The sequence below is a fragment of the Musca domestica genome, unplaced genomic scaffold, assembly GCF_030504385.1.
Source record: "Musca domestica strain aabys unplaced genomic scaffold, Musca_domestica.polishedcontigs.V.1.1 2, whole genome shotgun sequence".
NCBI lineage: Eukaryota > Metazoa > Arthropoda > Insecta > Diptera > Muscidae > Musca > Musca domestica.
Window position 1 is genome coordinate 38,936,571 of NW_026712249.1, and position 27,667 is coordinate 38,964,237.

General features: G+C 35.6%; 1 protein-coding gene across 1 annotated transcript; it reads right to left on the reverse strand.

The window, feature by feature from the left end:
• Window positions 1-1,967: 1,967 nt before the first annotated feature.
• LOC101888981 (partitioning defective 3 homolog) lies at window positions 1,968-26,983 on the reverse strand. The gene is given in 11 exon segments (XM_059122158.1): window positions 1,968-3,566; window positions 6,527-6,625; window positions 7,281-7,767; window positions 7,835-8,460; window positions 10,128-10,264; window positions 10,297-10,345; window positions 10,347-10,421; window positions 10,488-11,029; window positions 11,112-11,309; window positions 13,967-15,487; window positions 26,674-26,983. Coding segments are annotated over 11 exon segments (4,584 nt in total). The 5' UTR covers window positions 26,854-26,983; the 3' UTR covers window positions 1,968-2,896.
• Between the last annotated feature and the right edge of the window lie 684 nt (window positions 26,984-27,667).

Sequence of the window (27,667 nt, forward strand, 5' to 3'; positions counted from 1 at the left end):
AAAAATATCTCAGAAAATTTATTGAAGCAATTTTGGTATCTAAAGGGGTATTAAAAAACTTTTAATGAAATATTTTTCTTTAATCTTCCAAGAACAACTCAATACAAAGGAATAGATTATTCACTTGAAAAAATGAATATTTTTCCTGTCTAGAAAAAAGGTTTTGAAAAAAACTTTTTGAAATCTTTATTTAAAAAAACTCTTGAATGCATTCGAAAAATTCAAAAAAAAGAAAAAACTGTATAAATATTTTGACATTTTCAATAAGCTTGGTATCCTAATGAAATATATAATTTTTTAATTTTCCAAGTGAAAATTGAATACAGATTGACATGGGTATAAAAATAAAATACTAGTCAAAGGTATTGGTCTTTTGGAGAATAGATTTTGGATGAATAGATTTATACGAAGACATGATTTAACTGGAAAGTTCTGTTGACATTTTGAATTTTAACATTTGAAACCAATTAATATTATTATTCTTATTGCGCTTTGATTTAAATAATAGTAGGAACGTTTCAGAAAAAAAAATTGAAAAACAAAACCTTTGAAAAAGTGGTTGGTGCTAAACAATTGGTTTGAAATTAATCTCAATATAAAAATTAAAAAATATCAATATTTCCACGGCCACGATAAACAATACAAAAATATCAGTTACCAATTTCCCACAAGTCAAAGTGTCCCACGTTATTCTATTTGTAGGTGCTTTGAAGCTTGAAGGCCTTTAACACATAAACTGTTCATTCGAGATCTTCCTTTAGAATGTCTTCTCCTGAAACTTTAAAAATTCCTTATCAATATCAAAATCATACCATTCACCTCCACTTTCTTTAAATTTTTCCGATCTTCTATACCAAATCTATGAATTTAAGGTCTTTAACATATCTTGAGTGGATATAAAGACCATCATTATTTTCTCCTAGTCTTGAGCGACAACTTTGCCAAAGATAGTAAAACAAAATTCGAATAGGTTTCCGAGGTATAGTCGTAAAAACTCAGAAGAACTATAAAATGGGACTTTATTCACTGTAAATTAATATTAATTAAATTGTAGCATGGTACAATAAAAAGGTAAGGTAGAGCTACCAGCTGATTTCAATTTTTTTCTAAGTGTGTCCGACTTCTGCCAATTTTGTGTATGTATTTATTGTTTTGCAAAACAAATACAAAATATTTTCAAAATCAATGATTGGAAGAAACGTACATTGCAGGGCGCGGTAATAATGGTAATAACCATACAGGGCTGTATTTCTGTAGTTTTACGAAGGTGTTCTGCCTTCTTATTGTACCCTGAATTGTTGTTCCACTATCATCGACAAAGTTATAAAATTTAGAAAAATTGTTAATTATAGAAAATTGGCAATACAAGTTTAAATTCCAATTCTAATACCTCTAACATGTGTAAAAATTCTAAAACAACCAAACCCAAAGAAACAATTGTGAAAAAGTTGGTCATAAAATCTCATTGAAAGAAAGAAGAGGAAAGAAATTGGGGTCAATGGACGCGAACAGTTCTTAAATTGCTTCGCTTTCTCAAATCCATTTGGATTAAGTTTTCATATCCTTGCCGAAATGTAGATAAATACCAGGGGCTGGAATTCTTGTTCCATGCAAATATAAAGTAAAAAATATTTCCTTCATATAATTTTTCCATAACATTCAATTTTCCTTTTAAAAATTTTCACATTACATTTTCATAAAACAGGAATTGAGTTCCAGGCTATTTTTCAATCAAGGCTATTTCTTTCAAAAATGTAAATGGTAGCCAATTTCACATTTTAAAACTAAAACTTTTTCTTTAATTTATTCTATACAGCAAACTTTTTTTAATTTAATCAATTTTCCACGACACAAAATGCCTTCCTTTTCAACAAAATATATTTTCTTCTTAAATTAATAACAGTCTTTCTTTCTTTGTTTTTCATTCTCATAGTTCAATATTTTTTTTTTCAATATAAAAATGTTCGTTAAGTTTGTCGATTGTTTTGTTGTTTATTAATAATTATTTATATAAGTAAATAATTTTTTTATTTAACAATATATATAGAGTAGAGGATTTTTGTTTTTCATTTTTACTTTTTTGAAAATTTAAGATTTTCAAAAAACTTTGCACTTGTGTTTATACTATAATTATATTTGCTTATAATTCGCATTTATGTGTATGTGTGTGAGCTTTGTTTTTTTTTAATTTATAGTCAAGAAAAAATTACAACAAAATTTATTTAACAATAATTATATAAGAAAATAATTAATATTGATATATTAGAATTTGGTTTTATTTATAATTAGTTTTTTTTTTGAAGGAGGCTGTTATGGAGTCTGATTGGTGTCGGGATCAAAAGGTAACCCTCTCATCTTTCTGAAAAGTTTTACAAACATTAAAATAATTTTATTTCATCCCTGATCCCGACACCAATCAAATTCTATAGCATTCTAGAAGAAGAATATATTTATGTATGTATTGGAAAATATATATATATTTATAAAACATTCTTACCACTTAGCGAACTTTACTCACACACATCATCAACCAAATCAAGGCTTCATTTTGTTTTTATATTTTTTTGAATATTCAATCCCTTTGGGTTCGTTTACACCTACATTTAAAAAACTAATTGTCATCGTTCGTTCAACATTCAGTGGCAAAGTAGAAAATTTCCACAATATCATCATCTTCGTCGTCATTATCATCATCATCGTTGGGGCCACGATTGCCAGTCCTAAGTTGCTTCGAGTCCACCGGATCAGCTGCCGCCGCCGCTGATGATGAATCACTAGTAGTCGTACAAGGAATTTTAACTTTTGTTTTGGTTGAAGTAGTAATTTTCGTTTTGCTGCTAATTCCACGAACAACAACGTCTTCGCCCAGACACTGGCGAAGAACGTTTGCCTATAGTCACACCTTTGATGCTGTGGCCGTCGTGTGCTGAGGACCGGCAATGGGTCCCGAATATTGGGACTGGGAATGGTGTTGGTGCTGTTGCTGCTGCTGTTGTTGTTGCTGCTGTAGATTGTGATGATGTTTTTGCACAGTTTGATATGTAGGCTGTTGTTGCTGCCCGGCAGCAATGTTGTTATTGTTGGAGGGACCCAAAGTTACATGCGTAACAAACGGACCTCGTGACCTTGCACTACTGTTCAACGTGGCCGGTGAGAAGCCATTCATGGCTGCCGATTTCCAATGGGCCTGGGCTGCCGCTGCAGCAGCTGCTGCTGCCGCCGCCGCCGTAGAAGGTGACTGTTGACCGGCATTTACCGTTATATGGCCATTGTTGTGTTGTTTAATACTGCCTGTACGATGTTGGAAACTACCATTTAATGAGGGATTATTTGGGCCCGCTGATGATGAGCTTTGGCTTAGATTATGTTGTGCTGTCTCATAGTCGTAATAGATGGGATTTGTGGAGCGAATACTGCTATTCTTACTATTGCTACTGGTGTTTAAGTTATTGTTGTTGTTGCTGTTGCTATTGCTGTTGTGGTGATTGTTGTTATGCGAATAGTTTTGCATATTGATGTCCTGTGAGCGCGCACTGCGTTGCGAATGATAATGTTGATGACGTCGACTATATTTACAATAACAAATATGTATATATATTGTTGGGAAAGCGCACCGCACCACCAATTCAAACCATGTTGATATTTTGTTTTTTTTTTACATATTTATATATACAAACGCCGGGCGGAGCAAAAGCACATACGATTTTTTTTATGAAAATATAAGAAATAAATATTTAAAAATATTAATGAAAAATATATTTGTTTTTTTTTTTCAATGAAATGAGTAAAATATTTATACGAAAATAAGCATGGACAACAGTAGCACTACAACAGGATAAAAAAGCAAATAAATGGTATTTTAAAAATTTGTCATATAAAAATTATATAACTACTTTATATAATTACTTTTCTGTGGAGAAAAGTTGTCGATAACAACTTTTCTGTGGAGAAAAGTTGTCGATAACAACTTTTCTGTGGAGAAAAGTTGTCGATAACAACTTTTCTGTGGAGAAAAGTTGTCGATAACCACTTTTCTGTGGAGAAAAGTTGTCGATAACCACTTTTCTGTGGAGAAAAGTTGTCGATAACAACTTTTCTGTGGAGAAAAGTTGTCGATAACAACTTTTCTGTGGAGAAAAGTTGTCGATAACAACTTTTCTGTGGAGAAAAGTTGTCGATAACAATTTTTCTGTGGAGAAAAGTTGTCGATAACAACTTTTCTGTGGAGAAAAGTTGTCGATAACAACTTTTCTGTGGAGAAAAGTTGTCGATAACAACTTTTCTGTGGAGAAAAGTTGTCGATAACAACTTTTCTGTGGAGAAAAGTTGTCGATAACAACTTTTCTGTGGAGAAAAGTTGTCGATAACAACTTTTCTAAAGAGAAAAGTCGATAAAAGTTGTCTAAAGAGAAAAGTTGTCGATAACAACTTTTCTATAGAAAAAAGTTGTAGATAACAACTTTTCTAAAGTGAAAAGTTGTCGATAACAACTCTTCTATGGAGAAAATTTGTCGATAACAACTATTTTGTAAAGAAAAGCTGCTGATAACAACTTTTCTGTAGAGAAAATATGTCGTTAAGCAACATAATAGCCAAGCAAAGAGTGATAACTACAGATCTACATAAATTCTGATAGGTAACTGCAAAAAATACAATTTTCAGCAGATCAACTTAGAATGCATTGGTCCAATTGGGGAAAATTATAATAAACTCAAAATGTATTAAAAAACTTTCAAAAAAAAATTTTTTTCGTATATTTTCATAGAACAAGAACCAAGAATTTTCCTTTGAAGCAGTTTTGAAATGGTTTAATACCGGGTTCCGAAATTTCAGTATGTGGTAACAGCTTCGTCAAGGGTACCAATTTTAAGTTCGCTTCCCAAAACCTAAATAGAAGTCTTCCTAAAAAAGATATTCATGGCAATTGAACTCAATAGGAATGCAGAGCCTAAGTTAGAAAAATTTTTTTGCCCTCCACTATTTGGAAGGATTTTGAAAATTTTCAATAAAAAATTCCGTCGAAAAATACCACTCAAATAAAAACCTTTAAATGGGGGCTATACGAAGACGTGGTGCTGGATAAGTAATTTTCTGTCATAGGCTGTAGTAACGATTTCGAACTTCATATACGAGATTCGAAACAATTTCGGTGAATAATGCCGCTAATATCATCAAAATACCGATTAAAGGCAGGTACCGTTGTATGGGGACTAAACTAAGTCGTGGACCTGCATAGACAATTTGCCGCCATAGGTTGTAGTGGTTAAAAACATCAAAATACCGAATATAAATAAAGTGCAAATACAGTATATACAGGGTGAGATAAAAAACTGCAACAAACGCCATAATTTTTTTTTGATTTTCATAGCGCTTGAGTTCTGGTGGCTGACCTCTTTGGCAAGTAAACACGATCATTTTGTTTGTTTACAAACAGCTGGACAAGGAATGTTTTCTCATCGGAGAAAACCAAATTCGACAGTTCACCACTTTCGGCCAAGCGAAACTACTCCTTAGCTCATTTGAGACTATTTTCTTTCTATTGGAATTTTTAGAATTTCAATGGCTTTACCCCGAGCTCATTTTTCAATATTTGCCGAATGGAATATTGCGATATGTTCAGCTCACGAGCCATTTTTCGGCCACTGCGACGCGGGTTTCGATCAAGTCGCTTCTTTATTTTTCGAAACATTTCTGCTGATGTTACTGGTTTCTTCCGTTCACTTCTTTGACGTCGGGCTACGCTACCAGGATCACGGTAACGAACGATAGTACGAGACACAAAAGATTTATTCACATTTAAATGCTGGAGTACTCTAACGATAGCCACTTGTTGTTTTCCAGCCGAACATAAAGAAATCACACTATCACGCTTGAATTCCATCAGGAATAAGTTTTTTTCAGGAAAATCCTTACCAAAACGCTTTTGTACGCTTGTAAACAATATAATGAGCTGTCATTGGAATAATTTTAACAGAGTAGTCGGACGAGTAGCTTAGAAGTGATAGCAGTTTGAAGTTGGTTGCAGTTTTTTCATCTCACCCTGTAGCAGAATTTGCATTAACTACGTTTAAGGAAGTAGGAAAACAGTCATGGTAGAATTTCAAACTCTCTCTCTCTCTTCCTTCTATTTGTCATAAATCGGATATACAGACTTCTATACATATTTCTTAGAATACTTTAAAATAATTAAAACCTGGACTGCCCCATGTATTGGCATAGATTGTGTCTAAACTTTAAGGGCTAAAATGCATAAGAATCACTAACAAAATTAAAAAAATAAATTAAAAAAAATATAATTTCAAATTAAAAAAAAAAAAAAAAAACAAAAAAATAAGAATACTAATGGCAGTGAAGACATGCAAAGCTTAACAACAAAAGCAAACAATTTTAAAAAATAAATAAAAAAATCTAAAAAATAGAAGCAGTAAATTCGAAAAAGAAAATCAAATCGAAGCAATTGAAAACAATGCATTAGAGGAACAAAAGATATGTATCTCGGTATGGTAAGATTTGTTGTATATGTTACCTTTCTGCTTCGACTTTAAGGCGCTGCCATAGAACCTGTTGACGCATGCATTCTAAGGTTGATTCCGATAAAACATCACTATTTGAGCAGTTATCATCGCTATTAGTGTTTTTTGTTTTGATTTTGAGATTTTCGTTTTTTCGAGTTTTGGTTTTGGGTGTATAAGGATGTGTGTGTGTGTGTGGTGAGGGTGTTGAAAATATAAGTAGGAAATAAGATGTTTTTTGTACAATTTATATAAATTTATAATTTTTTGTTTCGATATCGAAAATGTTTGTTTTGTAGATTAGTAGTGGTGAGACAAAAAAGAAGAGAGAAAAAAAGTTGCAAAACAATTTGAGATTTATGAAAAATATTTGGATGATATTGCATGAGTATTAGTAGTTTGTGATTAAATTCCAGGGTATGAAATTCAATTCTCTTGAAAGGATATGAAAATTTAGAAAACAAAGTATTTTCACTTCCATCAAAAAAATAATAATGATGTTGGCGTTTAGGTTTTCTTGGATGGCTCCTAATAATAATGATGGTGCAAACCACTCCTTGTGTGATGTTGTTGTTGTTGTTGTTGTTCGTGTTGTAACCTTAACCGAAAACATTAAACAACATTGAGGGAGAGAGTGAGAATAAATGAAATGAAACTGAGGATATGTGTTTGCTATTGTTTAAAATGCAGGGTGGTGGGTTAGGGACATGAACATTTTTTTTGGGAAATGAATTTTCTTTTTGGAAAAATACTGTAACGCTCTCTCACCTAATTTGTTGATGATGATTGTGTAGTTCTTCATAATTCGAATAGTGTTGATAGCGATGATTGAAAATGTCATTTTGATGGATACCAGCAGCTAAGGCTGCCGCCATGGCTTCACTGCTGTTGCTTCCTCCGCCACCCGTACCATTGGCATTGGCTGGCGGCAATGGTGGTGGAGGTTGATAGGCTGGTGGTGCCAATTTGGGATTACGATCCAAAGCCGCCAAGGCTGCCACTGGAATTTGATTATTGGCTGGAGTTCTTTCATTGGCCGCATTATTTGTAATTGGAGGCTGGGACTCGACCGGTGTGACGCCGTCTTTGCGATTTTTACCAAAACGGAACATGTAGCCGATGCCACGCAAAATGCCCGGCTTTTTGGCACGAGATTTTTTGCCATCATTCAAGGAGGATTGACAGGGACCATTGCGTTGATTAAAACCACCCTCGGAGGGGTCGCCATCTTCCAAAAGCCAGGTTTGTTTAGCTTCTAGAAATACAAAACGAAAAATTAATCCAAATGCTTGGAAAATTGAAATTCCTTCTCAAAAACTTACTCTTAACATCATGATCACTAGAGACAGCAGCTCTTAGACTCTCCTCCCGACCCCTGCCCCGGGGAGCCCTCAACGTTGTTGGTCCACCCCTTGGCTCATCGGACATTTGTATCTCCTGCACCATGGTCTGCAAGGATTCCAGCGATGAGGATTTCTTCAAACCCAACGAAGGACCCAAATCGCCAACTTGATCTCTAGATTCCGACTGCAATTGTTGTTGTTCTATTCCCGAGTTGGTTTTGGCATGTTTATAGCCGGGAATTCTGGAGTTGGCTTCGGCAATTCTTGCCGTCAATGATTCCATTGAACCATAAATTGCCGATTTCGTTTGGGCCACACGCCGTTCACGTTCTTCTCTCAATTTCTTGTTGCGTTGATAGGTTCCTGTTTCTCGAGCATCCAGAGCGGCATGATGTTTTTCCGATATAGAACGTCTGCCCAAAGCATCACGACTGAAATGCTCAACACCGGAATTTGTTTCCAGACTCAACTGCGATGAATAGGTGGCATCGAAATTTTGTGGTCCTCCTGTAGCTCCTCCGCTGCTAATGGCAGATTGGGTTCCATTGGAGGAATTGTTGGTTATACTGGAGGCAATAGACTCATTTGGTCTATGTGGTAGGGTACTATGTGGAAAAGAAACAGATAAAGGGGAAAGATTAAAAATAAGAAGGTAAATGGGAGGCAGGTTTGACTGTGCCAAACTTTATGATAAGTTAGGAACTGTTAGCATCCTAGGGTAGCTGCAAATCCCAATAATCTATTTCCAATTTTGTGGGACTGAGACAGCCTCACTGGCAAGATGACCAGAAAAAAGCTAAAGCATTTAAATAAGCAAAATGTTTCTAAAGACAGACCTCCTAATACAAGGATGCCCTTCGACCATACGATTATCATTGCATACCGGCAGGATACCGGGAGTGTTCAAATGAAACCACGTTGATAAACGTGCGCCCAAGGAGCATCAGGCTGAATTAGGCGAACAACAAGGCCAAACTCTCCTTTACTGATAGGGGCGAAAATTCCAATATTTCCGAAAATTTCAAAATGGTAGGTCATTTAAATTCGGCAGAGCAGTCAAACTGAATTCCATAGTCATGAATATAGATATACTCGTTGGGGGAAAAGGGTATATTTAAGAATTTTCTGTGCAACAAGAGGAACTTGAAGAGGAATTTGAAGATAGCTTCTCAGCCATAACCGTCTAATGTGATTCGGAAGGTGCCATGACCGTCTAAGTATTCATCGACACAGAAAAAAATGTCAAAAACGCAACTCTGGTATCAAAGAGCAACCGATTGTTTTAGTCGGTACACTAATATAGACCCTGAATAAATTAGGAATATGGAATTAGATTATATTCCGAACAATCTATAGGTTGCAAGAAAGTCGCAACAGAAATATTGGGGAATGATCTGTAAAGGAATATAAAGAATTATAAGGCCAATGAGACCATATAAATGAAGGCGTATCGATATTGGCATTAAACTTGCCCTGATTTAGAGGAATCAACAGCTTGCGAGAAAGTTCTGTGCCTTCGCTATGACAGATCTTCTAATTAATCGAAATACATGCAGAGGAGAGACGTTATTTGGTAAACAGCTAAAGGGAAGGTTCGGGGGGTCTTTGCATTTGTTGTTTTATAAAGTTGGCGTCGATTAGGTCAAAATAATGCAATAGCTGCGAGCTATGGAGAAAATTATTTTGAAGGCACAGACTTTGAAACGAACTACATGTACAAATATATGGGGGTCACTTCCACACTATCTTCTATCTAAGTCTACAGAACTTCCCTGTTGATTAGGTCAAGGGCTTTTGGGGGTTATTTCTAAAACCAGTTCCCATTTTCAATATGTTTTGATTTCAGATTGAAAGACAATTTCCTAATTAAGTCCACAGAACCTATTCATATTCGCCCTTTTTCTGTCTATGTCTACAGAACTTCCCAGTCGATTAGGCTAAAATACTCCAATAGCCACAAATCCTATGGAGGCAATAATTTTTAAGGCGTCGACTAAATCAAAGGCTTTGGGGGTTACATCTAAAACCAGTTCCCATTTTCAATTTTAGATTATTTTGATTTTAGATTGAAAGACAATTTCTTAATTAAGTCCACAGAACCTACTCAGATTAGACATTTAATTTTTCTCGAATATCGATTTTTATCCTAAATCCTTCCTCTGTGTTTTCAGTTCTCAAACTTATCAGTCCATTATTTTAGTACCCATAAAAGAAGGTATGTGAAATCATTATTCAAACGTTTTGAATTCACTCCAAAAATTTGAATACTTACGGTGATGTTGGTTCCGGATCATGTTCTATCAATACAGAATTATTGATAAGCTTTTGATTATGATTGAAATTGGCTGGGGACCAGGTGTCATTTGTGGCCATGTAATAGCTCTCATTACGTAGAGCATGAGCACCACTCTGGCTGGATTTGCCAGACGCATTGCTACTACCACCACCACCGCCGCCAGTTGACATAACCGTTGCCGTTCCAGTGATGGCATTTGAACGGCCTTTTTGTGTTGAACTGCCGGAGCAAGCACCACCGGTTAGGCGATCTAAAACGGGGTTGCTCCAACTGGAAATTGAAAAAAAAATCAAATTAGAATAACATTTAATTAAAATGTTAAAAAAAACTACCCACCGATTCATTTCATTTGATGCCGATGAACCACCGGCTGCATTACGATTGTGATCGCTTCTTTTCTCGGGACTCAAATAAATAACCGTGGCACCACTATTCTCACTGGTATTGGAACTTTCATTGGTGTGCTCGAGTATATCACCCGAACTCGACGATCGGGTAATTTTACGTGCAACCTGCAGTGTTATCATGCCTGGATGTTTTCCTGGATTATTGACAATGGCACGTTTCAGTGTGTCCATGGCTTCGGCATTACTCTGCCCCAATAGGGTAACACCATTGACACTTATCAACTGGTCGTTCATACGCAAACGACCATCTCGCGATGCGGCACCACCATGTATAACACTTTTAACGAATATACCCAAATCCCCGTCATTTTTCATGGAACCCGTAGAACTGCCATTCGAAGAGCCCGTCAAATTGGTTGTGGTTTTTCCCTTAACGCTAACGCCCAAACCCGCCTTTTCGGTATCGTGTACGGGTATGTGTAGCGTTAGCATTTCCCGAGAACGCCAGGATAAGCCGGCTTGTAGGCTGTCCTGTAGCATGCAAAATAGAAAAAGAAAAAAAATTTGGATTAGAAAAATAATTTAATGATCGGAAAAAAGATTCAAAACTTACACTTGACGCTGCCGATTCACTGCCGGCATCAATAAAATGCTGAGATTCATTTAGATTGTGATTTTGATGCTGCTGATGTTGTTCGAAGAGGGAGCGGGCACTTTGCGACTTCTTTACCTCATAGTGTGGCGTTTGTGGTAGAACAGGTGCCGGTGGCTTCGGGGGTGAGTCAAATTCATTTTCTTTGTTTTCGAAATTCTGAAAAGAAGAGGAAACAAAATGTTTAACAAATTTGTCAATTATGAAATGAGTTATTGAGGCCAATGCTTCTACACATATAGTTTATTCTAAAACCCATAAGAAAAATATTTTGGAATATTATTTACTTTACTGATTTCTCATCATCAGTAATTTTTAGTTCAATTTTATGAAGAACATTTTTTCCTTTGACACTTTTCGCCTAAATCAAGTCTTATTAAGAATCCATCGCCAAATCGAAAAAACGTGCAAATCAATTTTTATAAAATAAGTCAGTGAAATATGACGAAATTTGATTTCAACATTTTCTTGATATATATTATATATACAGATTTCATATCTTCAGTGACTTATAGTAAAATTTGATGAGGAACATTTTTTCCTTTGACACCTTTCGCCTAAAATTTAGTTTTATTAAGAATTAACCCCCCAACTCGAAAAAGGTTCAAATTAATTTTTTGGAAATAAGTCAGAGAAATATGACGAAATTTGATTCCGCCTTTTCCTTGATAAATATTATATATACAGATTTCACATCTGAATGACTTTTGGTAAAATTTTATGAGGAACATTGTTTCCTTTGACTCTGTTCGTCTAAAATCGAGTTTTATTAAAAAATTCACTTCCAACTCCAAAAAAGCTAATAATTCTTTTTGAGGGAAAACAGTAAATTTTGATGAAATTTGATTCCTATATTTTCTTGGCATATATTATATATATCGATTTCATATCTTCGGTGACCTATAGTAAAATTTTATGAGGAACATTTATTCCTCTGACACTTTTTGGCTAAAAGCAAGTTTTATGATACTTTTACCACGTTTTTCCGGAAAAGTGCAGCAGCATTGCTAGTATCAACATGAATACGAAATGTGCCAATTTGATTAAGAAATATTGATGGTATATTTTATATTACAGATTTTATACCGCCGGCGACCTCTCGTGGAATTTTGTGGAGATTTTTTTTGTCTCTGACAACATTTTCCTAAACTGAGTTTTAATGGGGAAATTTGGCACCGATTCACAAAAAGTCAAATTTTACAAATTTCTGGGGTTTAATATCTTTTAAGAGTATTTCTAAGTGAACTGAAGGTCCAGCGGGTCTTTTAAGACTAGCTTAGCCCTAGGTTTATAGACTAGCTGAGCATGAAGTGCAGCAGCGAGTCCTTATAGACGAGCTGCAAAGTGAAGTAAAAGCGAGTCTTTGTAGACTAATTACAGACTGAAAGGAAATGGAGTCTATCTATAGACGAGTTGAACACTGGAGTCCCAGAAGCTCTTCTTATAGACGAGCTGACGGTGGAAGGGCCAAAGAGAGTCGTTATAGACAAGTTGAACGCTGAATGACCAGGAAATATTTTAAAAGACGAGCTGAAGGCTGAAGCGCCAATCAATCTTTTGATAGATGAGTTGAATATTGCAGGGATAGGGAGTCTCTTTAAACAAACCAAACACTGAACGCCCAGTGGGATCCTTTATAAACAAGCTGAGATCTGAACTGAAGTGTCACGGGAAGTCTATAAAGTCGAGCTGAACCCTAAAAAAAAAAATATGAGCTGAAGACTTAATCGTCGGCAGTCTGAGGCTGAACATCAGGGAGTCTTTTTAAAGACGAGCTGAAGCTCGAGCTCCAGGTAGTCTTTTCATAGATGAAATAAACACTAAAGGTCCAGGCAGACTTTTAGACGACCTAGTATTCTCTGTAAGTAGACCTTTTGGTCTTTTCCAAAAGACCTTCTGATCTTCTCGAAGGAGATATTCTGGTCTTCTCCAAGAAGATTTTCTGGTCTTTTAAAGAGAAGACCTCTTCGTTTTCTTCTTCTATGAGAAGACTTTCTGGTATTCTATAAGAAGGCCTTCTGGTATTCTATGAGAAGGCCATCTGGTCTTCTATGAGAAGTACTTCTGGTCTTCTACAAGAAGAGCTTCAGGTCTTCTACAAGACTATCTTCCGGTCTTCTACAATAATATCTGTTGGTCTTCCGCAGGAAGACTTTCTGGTCTTCTACAAAAATACCTTCTGGTTTTCTACAAGATCTTCCGGTCTTCTATAAGAAGATTTTTTGGTTTTCCATGAGAAGACTTTCTGGTCTTATATGAGAAGACTTTCCGATCTTTTATGAGAAGGCCTTCTGGTTTTCTATGAGAAGACCTATTGGTATTCCATGAGAAGACCTATTGGTCTTCTATTAGAAGACTTTGTGGCCTTTAAGTGAAGACCTTTGGGTCTTCTCCAAAATCTTCTAGACCTCTAAAAGAAGACCTTCTGGTGTTCCCCAAGAAGAATTTCTGGTTTTCTATAAGAATACCTTTTGGTCTTTTATGAGAAGACATTCCAGTCTTTTATGACAAGACGTTCAGGTCTTCTCCAAGAAGACATTTTGGCACCCTATAGAAAGATCTTCTGGTCATTTATTACAAGACTTTCGGGTCTTCTATGAGATCTTCTAATATTCCATTAGAAGACTTTCTGGTCTAGATTTTTGAATTTCATGAAAATACTCGAATCTGATGTCATTTCCTCTCGAAAAAAGTTCTCAAAAGGCCAGCAGATGTGTCTCGAACTTTAACCTTCTTTCAAAATCGTTTATTTCTTTTCTGCAATTTCGGAATAAAAACTTGAAATTTATTAGCTACTAAAATTGTGAAATACTTACGATTTCCCTTTCCTCCGGTTCGGCCAATTCCGTTTGCCTGGAAACTACCAAGCGGACTGTGGCACCCGGCTGGGTCGCCCTCAGAATGGAGACCACGTCTGTTTGTGTTTTACCCGTCATAAGAATACCATCAACTTCCAATAGTCTATCTCCCGGTTTCAAACGGCCATCCTCAATGGCTGCACCCTTGGGTAGGATATTCTTAATGTATATGGGACAATGGCCACCGGCAGGATTATCTCGAGTGGTGACGGAGAAACCCAAACCATTGGGTCCTTTCTTTAAAATAATTTCTATTTTACGGCCCAATTTTCGGGTGTTGGCCACTTGTAGTGAAGCTCCTACGGGAGCGGTATGGGGTTTTCGAGTGGGCGATACTGTGGCCACTTTCGATTCTACACCTGTAGACATTTTCTCTTCGGCCTCAATCATTTCAGCCACTTTCGAGTCACGGCGACGATATTTACTATCCTTGCTGCTATTGCCGCGTATTACGCGCACCCTTAACTCTGAAGCTTCCAAAGCTTTGCGTAGATATTCCTGTACCTTAAGTTCGGTAAGGCCAATTAGTTTGGTGCCATTAATTTCGAGTATGCGATCTCCTTTGCGCAAACGGCCACGCTCAGCGCGACTACCGGGTTCGACGTGTTGGACCAGCAGGCCACCGCCATGTTCATTGTCCGGTATGGCGGTCAGACCTAGGGGGCTGCCATACTCATTGATGAGTAAAAGCATTTCTCCGTCTTTTTCTCGTATCGATTCATAGGCCTGTCCGAGGGGTTCTTTGCGGGTACTCTCTCGAGGCAGGGATTTGCTGGAGAAGAAATTTGTCTGTTGCTGGGCATGTTGGGAATGATGTTGACCTGAGGCCTGTTGTGTGGCGGAGGGGTATTGATTTTGTTGTTGCAACTTTTCGGCGGCCTCCATCCATTTGTAACCGGTGCCGTCACCCAAAAATTGCATTGATAAACGTCCCGAACGGGCAAAGGGTTGATGGGCGGCATGGGCAGCCTGTACATGATGTGGACCCCCATCATCTTCCTCCTCCCATTGAGGGGGTAGATAGCCAGTTTTTTCCATTAACACCCTGTCGGGTGAATCCCCACCACCGCAATGTGGTGCGGCGGCAGACCAACGTTTGTTGCCATTCTCCCCCGCCTTAAGGGAGGCCAATAAATTTGGATCACTGCTGCGTCGAACCTGTAGGCCCAACCCTGTGATGGGGCATGCCGTTGTGCTCGTCACCTCAATATGAGGTGTTGAGTTATCGATGTGGCCACCATTGGTGGGTGCATCTGTGTTTGTGGGATCACGGAAAATATCCGGTGATCCTGTGCCAACGGATGAACTGCCCGAGGCTCCATCTCCACCACCCTGTGGCACACCTGGATCCGGTCCAGAATCTTCAAAGCTGGCGTGAATGTATTCACGATCATCGGCCACATCACGGACACAGTCGTCCGGGTCCAAGATACCGCATTGTGTCTGTAAATGATGTACCGAAACCCAGGCATCGGGATCCTACAAGAGAAAGGGAGAGAAAGAAGAGAGAGAGGGGAAATTAGTATATAATAGTCATCATTTGTTTATTAAACAAATAAAAATAAAAATGCTACGTGACTTGTTTAAATTATTGACTCGTGTCGTCGTCGTCACTTCCACATGGCAAGCTGTTGCTCATCACTGTTTTTGTTTTGATGGGTGGTGATAAAAAGGAAGTCTGAAGCCTCAGTGGTTTGGCTGGGCCGGGCTGCCATCTACAAGCCTGGAATATTAAGTAGCCAATGGTGAAGTTTTAATGTTTCTTCTGTGGTCAATGGTCATGGTTTTTGGCGACAGTCAGCGAACTGGCCACCAAAATTGGCAACCAATTTTTTTTATTGGAAATATGGAAAGAACTGTAACCAAAAACGGGTTTGCCGGAATGGGCCTCAAAGGCATGTATTTTTTTGGGATAAAAAATAAATCCAAATAGAGAACATTTTTTAAATTTTTTGAGGAAATAAAAAAAAGATTTGGAAATGAAATACAAAAATAAAAAAATGTTAAAAAGTATCAGTCGGTCTTACCGACAGATGTATATCCTCAGCCAATTTTTGTTTATTTTAACATACTTTGACTTGTCTTACGATTATCCAAATTGGTGACCCCTATATGGGGTCGGTTCCAAAGGAGTTGTCCATTTCGTATCTGACCTAAGCCTTATATAAATGTACCAGATTTGGGATATATCGACTACTTCTCCTTTTCATGAGAAATGCAATAATTTTTGGAAAGATAGGAAATGTGCGTGATGTACCGAATAAAGCATCTAAAATGTATTTATTAATCAAAATTTAAACATTTTGTGGGAAGGTACCAGAAGGAGTGAGCTGATAAATTCTATATTTATGTCAGAGATCAGGTTACCAATTTTAAAAGAATCGCTGATTTGTTTCGAAAAATATTAGAGATATATATCGTCTTCACACCAGACCTTGGCTTTATTAAAATATTATGAGGTGTGCAATTTGAAGAGAACCGGATACTTATTTTTGATTTTATAATCTTTTGGTTATTCAAAATTTTAACCCTTTGTGGGGGAGGTACCAGAAGGAGTGGGCCGAGATATCCCATCTTCGGAGCGGATCTTGTATTAGTAGAAAAAATGGGATGTTTGAAATATGAAGAGAACCAGATACTTATTTTGGATTTTATAATCGTTTTTGTTATTCAAAACTTTGAACCTTTGTGGGTGAGGTATCAGAAGGAATGGTCCGATCTCTACCATCTTTATAAAATATCTTGTTTTGATATAAATATTGGGATGTGTCAAGTCTGAATGGAATCGGATGGTAATTTCGGGTTTTATGAGCTTTTCAAAATTTTTACCCTTTGCGGGGGAGTTTCCAGAAGGAGTGGGCCGATATATCCCATCTTCACACCAGATCTTGCCTTAATTAAAATATTGTGATGTGTGTAAATTGAAGAGAACCGGATACTTATTTTGGATTTAAAAATCGTTTTGGTTATTCAATATTTTGAGCCTTTGTGGGGAGGTACCGGAAGGAATGGTTCGATCTCTACCATCTTTATAAAATATCTTGTTTTGATATAAATATTGGGATGTGCCAAGTCTGAATGGAATCGGATGGTAATTCGCGTTTTATGAGCTCCATGGATATTCAAAATTTTTTCCCTTTGCGGGGGAGGTTCCAGAAGGAGTGAGCCGATATATCCCATCTTAACACCAGATCTTGTCTTAATTAAAATATTGTGATGTGTGTAAATTGAAGAGAACCGGGTGCTTATTTCGGATTTTATAATCGTTTTGGTTATTCAAAATTTTGAACCTTTGTGGGGGAGGTACCAGAAGGAATGGTCCGATCTCTGTCATCTTTATAAGAAATCTTGTTTTGATAGAAATATTGAGATATGCCAAATCTGAATGGAATCGGATGGTAATTTCGCGCTCTATGAGCTTTAGGATTATTCGAAATTTTGACCCTTTGTGGGGGAGGTACCAAAAGGAGTGGACGGATATATTCCATTTTCACACCAGGTCTTGGGTTTATAAAAACATTGGGATGTGCGAAATTTGAAGACAATTGGACTCTTACATCACAATTTATAAGAGTTGTAATTATTCAATATGTTGACCCCTTCTGGGGGAGGTACTTGATGGAGTGACGAAATTATTGGGATATGAAAAGTAGGAGCAAAATGGGATTATCCTTTCTCTTTCTGTGCAGAAAATTATTTTCTTTGAAAATATAATATACTTTTTGTGGGGGAGGGTCCAGAAGGAGTGGACCAATATTGCCCATCTCCGAACTCGATCTAAGTTTGATAATAATATTACGAGTACCAAGTTCGGAGCTAATCGGATGCTCTCTTTGAGAGTTATCGCACGCACCAGCCAGTCAGACAGGCGGGGAAGGACGGACATCGCTAGATCGAATCCAAATGCCCTGAGACAGATTTGGTCCAAAGAGATAGAGGGTCTAAAACCGTTATTTCGATGAGGCTCGTTTTGGCCGTATCAAATGATATATAACCTCTCTAGCCATATGGGTATAAAAAGGGATATAAAAAGGGGTATATAAAAAGGGTATAAAAAGAGGATTTAAAGTCTAAAAGTATGACATACAGGTGACGCTAGTTCTATCAGAAGCCGTTGAACTAATTTTGAAATTTCATAGATGAAAAAGTATTTTTAAAAATTCCATAATTTTGATGAATATTCAATAAAATATTTCACTCAATAAAATTGGAATTTAAAAAAAGTATTTAAAATTTTTGAAAACTGCATATTAAGCAAATAACGTGGGCTTTCAATGGGGGAATAATACCCAATGCCTCCTCATTTTAGATGCCAAAAATCGCTATAAATTTTAATCTCTTAACAAATTTGAATTTCTCAGTAAAAAATTAAGCTTTTTCAAAATCATGTTTTAATTGTTGAAAATTAACATTTTTTGTCGATTTATCCACACCAAGCGATACATCTTCATCAACGCCTCCCCAACCAAAGCAGTGTCGTCACAGATACCATGGAACAATATATCATCAAATTGTTTTTTTTTGTTATTGTTTTCAAGTTTAAAAAAGAAATAAAAATGGTGAAAAAATGGAAATGGAAATTGTGACTCAACATTAACACCAAATAAAAATTATGACAAAAAAATGAAGGTTTCTTTTGTTGCTATTGTTGTTGCGGCTATCAATTCCATATTGAAACGAAATGTGGGTGCATGCATTGCAGTTGGTTGCATTGTGCAGTGACTCAGTGTCGATGTGTGTGTGCGTGTGTTTGCCGCCAAAAGAAACCTCCAAAACGTGAAGATTACAAATAGACACCAACCAGGCAGCCAGACCACAATTTTTTGGCCAAAACTAGATTGTTAACACACAAACAGTGTTAGGCATGACTAAATATGGCTAGGAAACCAGCCATCATCAGAAATAGCAACAAGAAAATACCAGTAGTGAGCCAGTTTGGCCCCCTCGAAACAACAACAAAAGCGTAAAAATGCAATAAATATTTCTTTTGTTGTTATTCAGAAAATAATTAATGGAGAGGATAGGTTTTATACAAGTTTTTTACGTATGCGACAAGTGCAAAAAATTTAAAAAAAAAGAAAAAAATTAATAAATAATAAAAAAAAGTTAAAAATCAGCGTACTGATTATTCAAACCTTTGGCCCTTTATGGGGGTGGTTTCGAAGAAGTCTTACATAAATATTACAATGTGCCAAATTTGGACTATATATCGACTAATTCCTTCACTTTATATGAGACTAGCAAAAGGGCCACTACTTCGTCCCACCTTAAAACTTTAGATATTACTCAAAATTCACAATTTGTACACTTTGATAAAAATGTTTAATCAATTAAAAATTTTTAAAAATATTCAGATTTCAAAGTTCTATATATTTTTCAAAATTTCCTTTTTCGGAAAGAGTAATAGGAAAATGTTTACAAAAAGGTCTTCAAAATCGTTCATTTTCAAGTTTACCGGAGAGGATATTAAAAGAACCATTGCACAATGGACCTACAACCAATTTTTCTGCCCATAACTATTTCAAAGTCCCCCTAGTGAACTCGATCTTAAATTTCAAAATCTCAGCTCTATCCGTTCACCCAATACCAAATTTAGTAACATTTAGTACGCATATCCTAAAAAAAACTATCTAGATCTCTTCATCCTAGACACCAACAGTGATCCAATATTAGTACTATTTGATACTTTTCGGACAATTATAGTACGCATTTGCAAACCTACCACAAAATCTCAATCCCAGATATCAACAGAGGCCTTAATATCAAATTTCGGGATTTAAACTATGTACGTTGCCCCATTATCAAATTTGGTACTATTTATTACAATTATAGTACACATATATCAATACAGCTCCACAGACACCAAAAGTGACATCTATATCAAATTTCAGGATTCTAGCTCTATCCCCTTATTTAATAGCAAATTAACTAGCATATATGTCTTTTTCATAAATTTAAAGTACGCATTTTTAAAACAATTTCCATAACTCATATAACTTCAGATACCAACAAAAAGATTAATATAAAATTCGAGGATTCCAGCTCAATGCCTTCACTCAATACCAAATGTAGTATCACATAGTACTTTTCGAATAATTATAGTACACATTTCCAAAATCATCTACATATCTCAATTCCAGATACCAACGGAGATCTCAATATCAAATTTAGGGATTCCATCTCTATCCCTTCACTCAAGAACCAATTTAGTACCACTTAGTACTTTTTAAACAATTATGGTACACATTTACAAAACCACCTCCATATCTCAATTTCAGTTACCAACAGAGACATAAATTTTAAATTTGAGGATTTCAGTCCTATCCCTTCACCCAATTTAAAATTTAGTACAATTTAGTACTTTTCGTACAAATGCAGGACACATTTCCAAACCACCGCCAAATCTCAAACACAGACACTATCAGTAATCTAAATATCAAATTTCAGAATACTATCTCTCTCCCTTTATGCAATACCAAGTTCGGTACCATTCAGGAGTTTTTGACAATTATAATACACATTTTCGAAATTACCTCCATATGCTCGAGTTACACATGAACAGCGACCCTAATAGCAAATTTCAGAGGTTCATCCAATATCAAATTTTACCAAATAAAGTACATTTTAGTACTTTCAAGTACTATTTAGTACTTTTCGTACAATTATAGCACACATTTCCAAAACCACCTCTTTATCACAAACCTATCACCAACAGGGTCCCGAATACAAAATTTCAAAATTCCAGCTTCATGAGTTCAGCCCAAGCTAAACTGTTCGAAAAAAATTAATACTATTTAGTACAGTTCGTACATTTAATACACATTTCCAAAACCACCTTGATATATGAAGCTTGCTTTCCATCCTTGATTTACACACCAAAGTTCAAGTTTTTAGCTCTATCCGTTCGCATAGTACCGACAAGTGGTACCATTTTAGAACTTAGAACTTTTCGTAGCCTTAAAGTGAGAATTTAAAAATATCTTTTGGTACTTCTATCCTGCACTCCATCAGTGACTTTATTAAAATTTCAGAAGTACTTTTCGTATCATTTTTGTAGTACAAATTTTCAAGATTCTAGCTTCATCCGTTTGGTCTGGGCGTTGATTCTCAGTCAATCAGTTATTTCACTACTCTTTTGTAAACATGGATTATTTAAAAATTTGTGGGGGAGATAGCAGAAGGATTAGACCGAGATTTACTAACCTCACACAAGATCTCGTGTTAGTAGAAATATTGGGATGTGCCGAGTTCGAAAATAATTGGATACTCATTTCACGTTTTATGAGTATCACTTTTATTCAAAATGTTTACACCTTTGTGGGGGAGGTACCAGAAGGAGAAGGCCGATAGCTATCATCTTCACACCAGATCTTGTGTTGAAATATTAAGATGTGCCGATTTTTGAAAGAAATCAGGTACTCATTTCGCGTTTTATGAGCTTCATGGTTATTCCAAATTTTAACCCATTGTGGGGTAGGCCGATACCTATTATTTTCACACCAGATCTTATGTTGGTAGAAATATTGGGATGTGTGAGCTTTGAAGGCTCTCGAATTCTTGTTTCACATTTTATTAGAGTTAAAATTTTTCAAAATTGTGACCTTTTGTGAGGGAGGTACCTTATAGAATGGGCTGATATTTTCCATGTTCGCACCTAACCTAGGGTGCTAAGCATTAGGATTTTCCAGGTTTAAACAAAATTCTTTGAGGTAAATTATTTTCTATGAACATTTTAACCTTTTGTGGGGGAAGTACCAGAATGAGTGGACCGATGTTGCCTACTTCCGAACTCGATCTAAATTTGACAATAATATTACGATGTACCAAGTTTGGATCAAACCGGATGCTGCTTTCGTGAGTTATCGTGTGCACCAGCCAGACACCCTTCGATTGACTCCAAATGTCCTGAAATAGATGATGTCAAAAGAGAACTAAAATTGTTATTTCGATAAGGCACGTTTTGACCGTATCAAATGATATATGATATAATACCCAGGGTCCGGTTGCCCCTCCGAAATGGTAAATTTTTATATATTTTTTCTAGAGAATCTCATTTTTTGTTGGTGGGCTCCCTCGAAATTGTTTCAACATGGATTTCTGGAATTTCCATATGAGTATGACTTCAGGTACTGAAACTTTTTCCATGAAAACATGTTGTTAACTTTTTCCAATTTGGAGATAACTCAGTATTTTTGTCACAAAGTCACATTTTTCGACATGCCATATCTCATTACTGCCCCAAAAATTGTATGCCAATGAAAAAAACCCAAAACTCCAACAACTACAATATCCATGAAATTGCATCACTACACACACAACCACACTTCAAAAATCAAAAATTCACACCAGCCTGGATTCAGCGGACCATAAAATAATCGCCTCAAGAATTTGGACAAATTCAAGCCTTGTCGATTTCTTCTCTTTTTTAGTTTGGCTTTTTCTTCTAATTCTAACGAACAAATATTTTTGAACATGAAATATTTGAAATTCTTAACAAAATTAAGTTGAGCGTTTTATTTGGGCCAAACATGGCCAAGTAGTAATAGAAAACCATAATGATGATGATGAGGTGGTGGTGGAGGTTTAACAACAATTGGCGTAGAATTTTCATTTGCAGTGTAGCGAATTTTTTTCGTTGCTTTTATTGTTGTTATCAGGCGATTGAGTTCAAGTTAATTCACCTTTTGGCCAAAATAGTTGTTGCAATGACTGTTGCTGTTGTCTATCATGAATCATTGTGAGAGATTTTTATTTTGTTTTCAATTTTCAGTTTATTCAGCCAACCAGCCATCCATCAATGAAGGCGAGGCGATGAGGAGGAAGGGGGAAAAGTTGGGAAAATTGAAAAATCGTATAGCTTCACATAGTATATGTTGTTGTTGTTATTGTTTGAGTTGAATTTTGAAATGTAAGTAAATTCTCAGTGGTTGTAGTGATTTTTGGGAGGTTAGCTTGACTTTATGCCATAATGTTTCGATTCGGCTTCGAATGAGTCAAATGTTGATTGGAAAATGGAAAAGGAATGACCAAATCATAGAGGAGCTGGGACAATTAATAAAATACTGTTGGATTTTGGAAAATATTTATACTTGGGTCAACAGATTTAAGGTGTTGTTTTCAAATAATAAATAAAAAAAATAAATAAAAAAAATAGAAAAGTAAATAAATTAATAGAATGAATATATAAATAAAAAAATCAATCAATCAATAAATAAAAAATTAATAAATAATTATACGAATTAATTAATAAGCCATTTATGTATATATAAAAATAGTGAAATAAATGACTGACCGAGAAGTAACGCCCAGATGAAACGGCTGAAGCTAGAATCTTGAAATTTTGCACTGGGATCAGTATTGGTGTGTAGAAATTCGTACCAAAAGAGTACGAAAAGTACTAAAAATTAAATACTTTGTATTGTTCTGAAAATTGAAATGAGAGAGAGAAATAAGGGTTTTTGAAAGTTCGAGCATCAAGTACTCGAAAAGTCCTAAAATGGTACTAAATTTCTAAAATAGTACCATTTGGTAATATGAAAACGAATCACAATCAAGCACAGTTTTGCTCATTTTCTCTAGAGAGCGAAACATGCTCGCGAGTAGGATTGCTAGAAGAGTGGCAGTTTTTTACGGAGTCTGCTCTCAACACTCCTGTTTTGTGTGGGAGCACTCCCTAGTCACTCCTGTTTTGAAAAATGAGAATGGAAGCAGAATATCTCAAAATAGAGGAAAAGTTTGCTCAAAGAGTGAAAATTAGTGGGGTCCGAGGAGAAGAGGGAATGTGATCTTGTCCAGAAAAATACACGTATACAGAAATGAAACAATGGTATAACAAAATCTATAGGAACGCTCGGTAAGAGTAGATTCTGCTCGATTTTAAACGAATTTTGCTCCCACTCAATAAAGAGGAAATTATGCTCACTCATATTCAAGCGACATCGAAAAATTTAGTTTGCTTGATTTTAGTTTGCTCTTAGGAGGGCACGCACTCGAATTCGACTGAGTTACAACAACAAAATGAAATGAACAAATTCGAGGAAGTTTTTCTGAGGTCTGGAACGGATAGAACAAAAGCAGGAAATTTGGTATGAATATATGTTATAAGTGCTTGAAATCGGAACAAATTTTCATTTGTAGTCTGGAAATATGGAGGTGATTTCAATGTGTACTATAATTGTACGAAAAGTCCGGAATGGTATTATATTCGGAGGTCTGCAACGGATAGAGCTAAAAACAAGAAATTTGGTATGAAAATTAAGATCGGAAAGTAAGTTTGATATATAAAGGTAGTTTTGGAAATTGTACTATGTGTGCGTATTGTACTAAATGGTACTTAATGGGAACCTTTTGGTTTAGGATGAACGGTTGACTCCGGAATTTTGAAATATTGTATTGGGGTCCCCGTTGGCAGTACAAAGAGAGGAGATTTTGGAAATATGTACTACAAGTGCACGAAATAGTACTAAATAGTACAATGTTTGGTAAAATTTGGTTTTGGATACTTGAAATCTGAAATTTGGTGTTAGGTTTACTGTTCATTTGTAGCCAGGGCATATGGAGCTGGTTTCGGAAATGTTTACAAAAATTGTACCAAAAGTGTTGGTACGATATTTGGTATTGAGTAAAGGAATAGAGATAAAATTCTGAAATTTGAAATTTAGATTACTGATGGTATCTGAGGTTAAGATACGAAGGTGGGAAAGAGATAAAATTGCACAATTTGATATTTTGTATCTAGTATTAAGACATGGAGACGGTTCTAAAACTGTGTACAACATTGTACTAAAAGTTGTAAATGGTACTAAATTTTGTATTGAGTGAAGGAATAAGTCTGAAATCCTCAAATTTGATATTGAGGTCTCTGTTTGTAGCTAAAATTGAAATATGGAGATGCTTTGGGAAATGTGTACTATAACTGTTCGAAAAGTACTAAGTGGTACTAAATTTGGTTTTGGGTGAAGGCAAATAGTTGAAAATCTTGAAATTTCATATGGATGTCACTCTTGGTATTTGGGTTTGGAGGCGGTTTTCGAAATGTATACTACTGGTTGAGACAAGGAGCTGGTTCTGGAAGTGCGATTTATTATTGCACGAATAGTACTAAATTGGCTATTGATTGAAGGGATAAAGATGGAATTTCGAAATTTGATATTGAGGCCTCTGTTGATATCTGGGATTGAGATATGGAGGTGTTTTTTAAATTGTACGAGAAGTATTAAAGGGTACTCAATTTGGTATTGGATGAAGGGATGGAGCTGAAATTCTTACATTTTGATATCGATGTTACTGTTGGTGTCTGTGGGTATGGAGGTGGTTATGGAAATATGTACTGGAATTGTACGAAAAGTACTAAATTATACTAAAAGGTTATTGACTAATGGATATCTCTAAATTTGATATTGAGGTCTCGTTGTTATCTGGGATTGAGATATGGAGGCGGCTTTGAAAATGGTAAGAAAAGTACTAAATGGCACTCAATTTGATATTGGGTAAAGGGATAGAGCTGGAATCCTGAAATTTGGCATATATGGTGTCTGTGGTTAAGATATGGAGGTGGATTTAGAAATGAGTACTATAATTGTACAAAAAGTATTGAATGGTTCTAAAAGGGTATTGGCTGAAGGGAATCCGGAAATTTGATATTGAGGTCTCCGTTGGTATCCGGGATTGAGATATGGAGGTGGTTTGGAAATCGTACGAAAAGTACTAAATGGTATTGAATTTGATATTGGGTAAAGATATAGAGTTGTAATCCTGAAAATTTGATATGGATGTCACTGTTGGCCTCTGTATTTGAGAGAAGGATGTGGTACTATAATTTACTAAATGGTACAAAATGTGGTACTGGAAATTAAATAGCTGAAATACAAAAATTTGATATTAAGGTCACTGTTGGTCTCTGAGGTTGAAATATGGAGTTTGTTTTGAATATTCGTACTAAATGTTACTACATTTGGTAGTTGGTGGAGCGATAGAGCTGAGATTCTGAAATCTGATATTGAGATCACAATGGGGACGTTAAAATAATTTTGGAAAGAAAAATTGGGTGTGGGTCCATTGTGCAATGGTTCTACTAATATCCTTCTAGGTAAACTTCAAAATAAACGATTTCGAAGACTTTTTTAAATTTTTCTATTATTCTTTCCGAAAACAGAAAAACTTGAAAAAATATATGTAGAACCTTGAAAGTTTGAAAATTTTGTACGATGTATGATTGATTAAAAATATTTGTAAAACTGAATTTTGAGTACTAAGAAGGCCTAACACGAACTATTTGGAAAGGATCAAAAATTTCAAGGCGGACTTTTCGCTGATGAAGTATCGGGCACTTGCTAGTCTATTATATTTGTTCAAATTGACTCATGATCTCATATTGATATTTTTTAGCCAATTATTTTTGTTCAAATTCAAAATGTCAGCAGAACCAAAAATGGGAACAACGTTGTTACTTTTTTTTAAATCCAAAATAAAGTTGTTTACCATTTTTTATTTATTTCTATTCTTGGAAACCGGAAATATTATCAAGTGTTTTTTCGAATTACTTTTCTGGCGCCATTTTCTAGGTAGAGGGGGTCGGGGATTTCCTTCTTTGACATTTTTGGTTTTTTTTTATTTCCATTTTGTAAATATTCAAATATTTAATTAAAATAATAAAAAACAATTACCTTTACATAACCATACGGTGAGGGTGGCCGCTTCGTGGGCAGTGTCAGGGAGTAGGACTTTTGTAAATAGGAATGTTGGATGCCCTCGTGTTTGGCCGAAACTTTGTAGGTGTGACGCCAACCGAAAATGCCCGTCAATTTGTTGGTCAATGCCGGGCATTTTGGTGGTAGATCGAACATAATGATGATCGTAATGGTGGATGGTTTTATTTTTATTCAGATGTTGTTAAGTTAGGAAAAAAATTTAAATTTGGATTTCTTTGGTTGGTTGGAGATTGTGTTGTGATGTCGTTCTTTGTTTAATAAATAAATTTATTAAATAATACTTTTTTTAATTGTAGATTCTTTCCTTTCGTTTTTGTGTTTAATTTAAATGGTTTATTTTTTCCCATTTAATTAAGTCATTTTTTCTTTGGAATTTTTATTATTTTTCTCATGGTGTCTTATTTTTTGTTTTTATTTTTTAATTCATTTTTCGATTTCTTTAGAGAGTTGTGAGTTGGTTCGAGGTGTCATTTTTTTCTCTTCGTTTATTTTTCTGTTTTTATCTATGAAATTAATTTATTAAATTTATTTTCATATTTCAATTAAATTTGCGGTTTTTTTGCACCTTCGAATATTGAAAGAGCTGTTGTATAGTTTATTCCAAAATTAACACTACTGAATTAAAATTTTTTCGTGTTTTTTTTTGCAATGCGAATGAAAAAAAAAATACATTTATTTATTTGTACAGTCATCGAATTCAAGTGTTTCATATTATCTTTGCTCCAGCCAAGAGAAAACAGACAAATATAACAACAACAACAGCACCAATAGTAATGGTGACAAATATTCTGATAATGACGCAATTCTTTGGCCATTTTTTAAAGTGATAAGAAAACAAAAGGGGTTTATGTCTCCGCAGTTCCGCCCGCCCTAATTAAGTCATTCATTGGAAGAATGCAATCTTATCTTTGGAAGAAAATAACAAAAACAATAAAAAAATGTAGGAAAC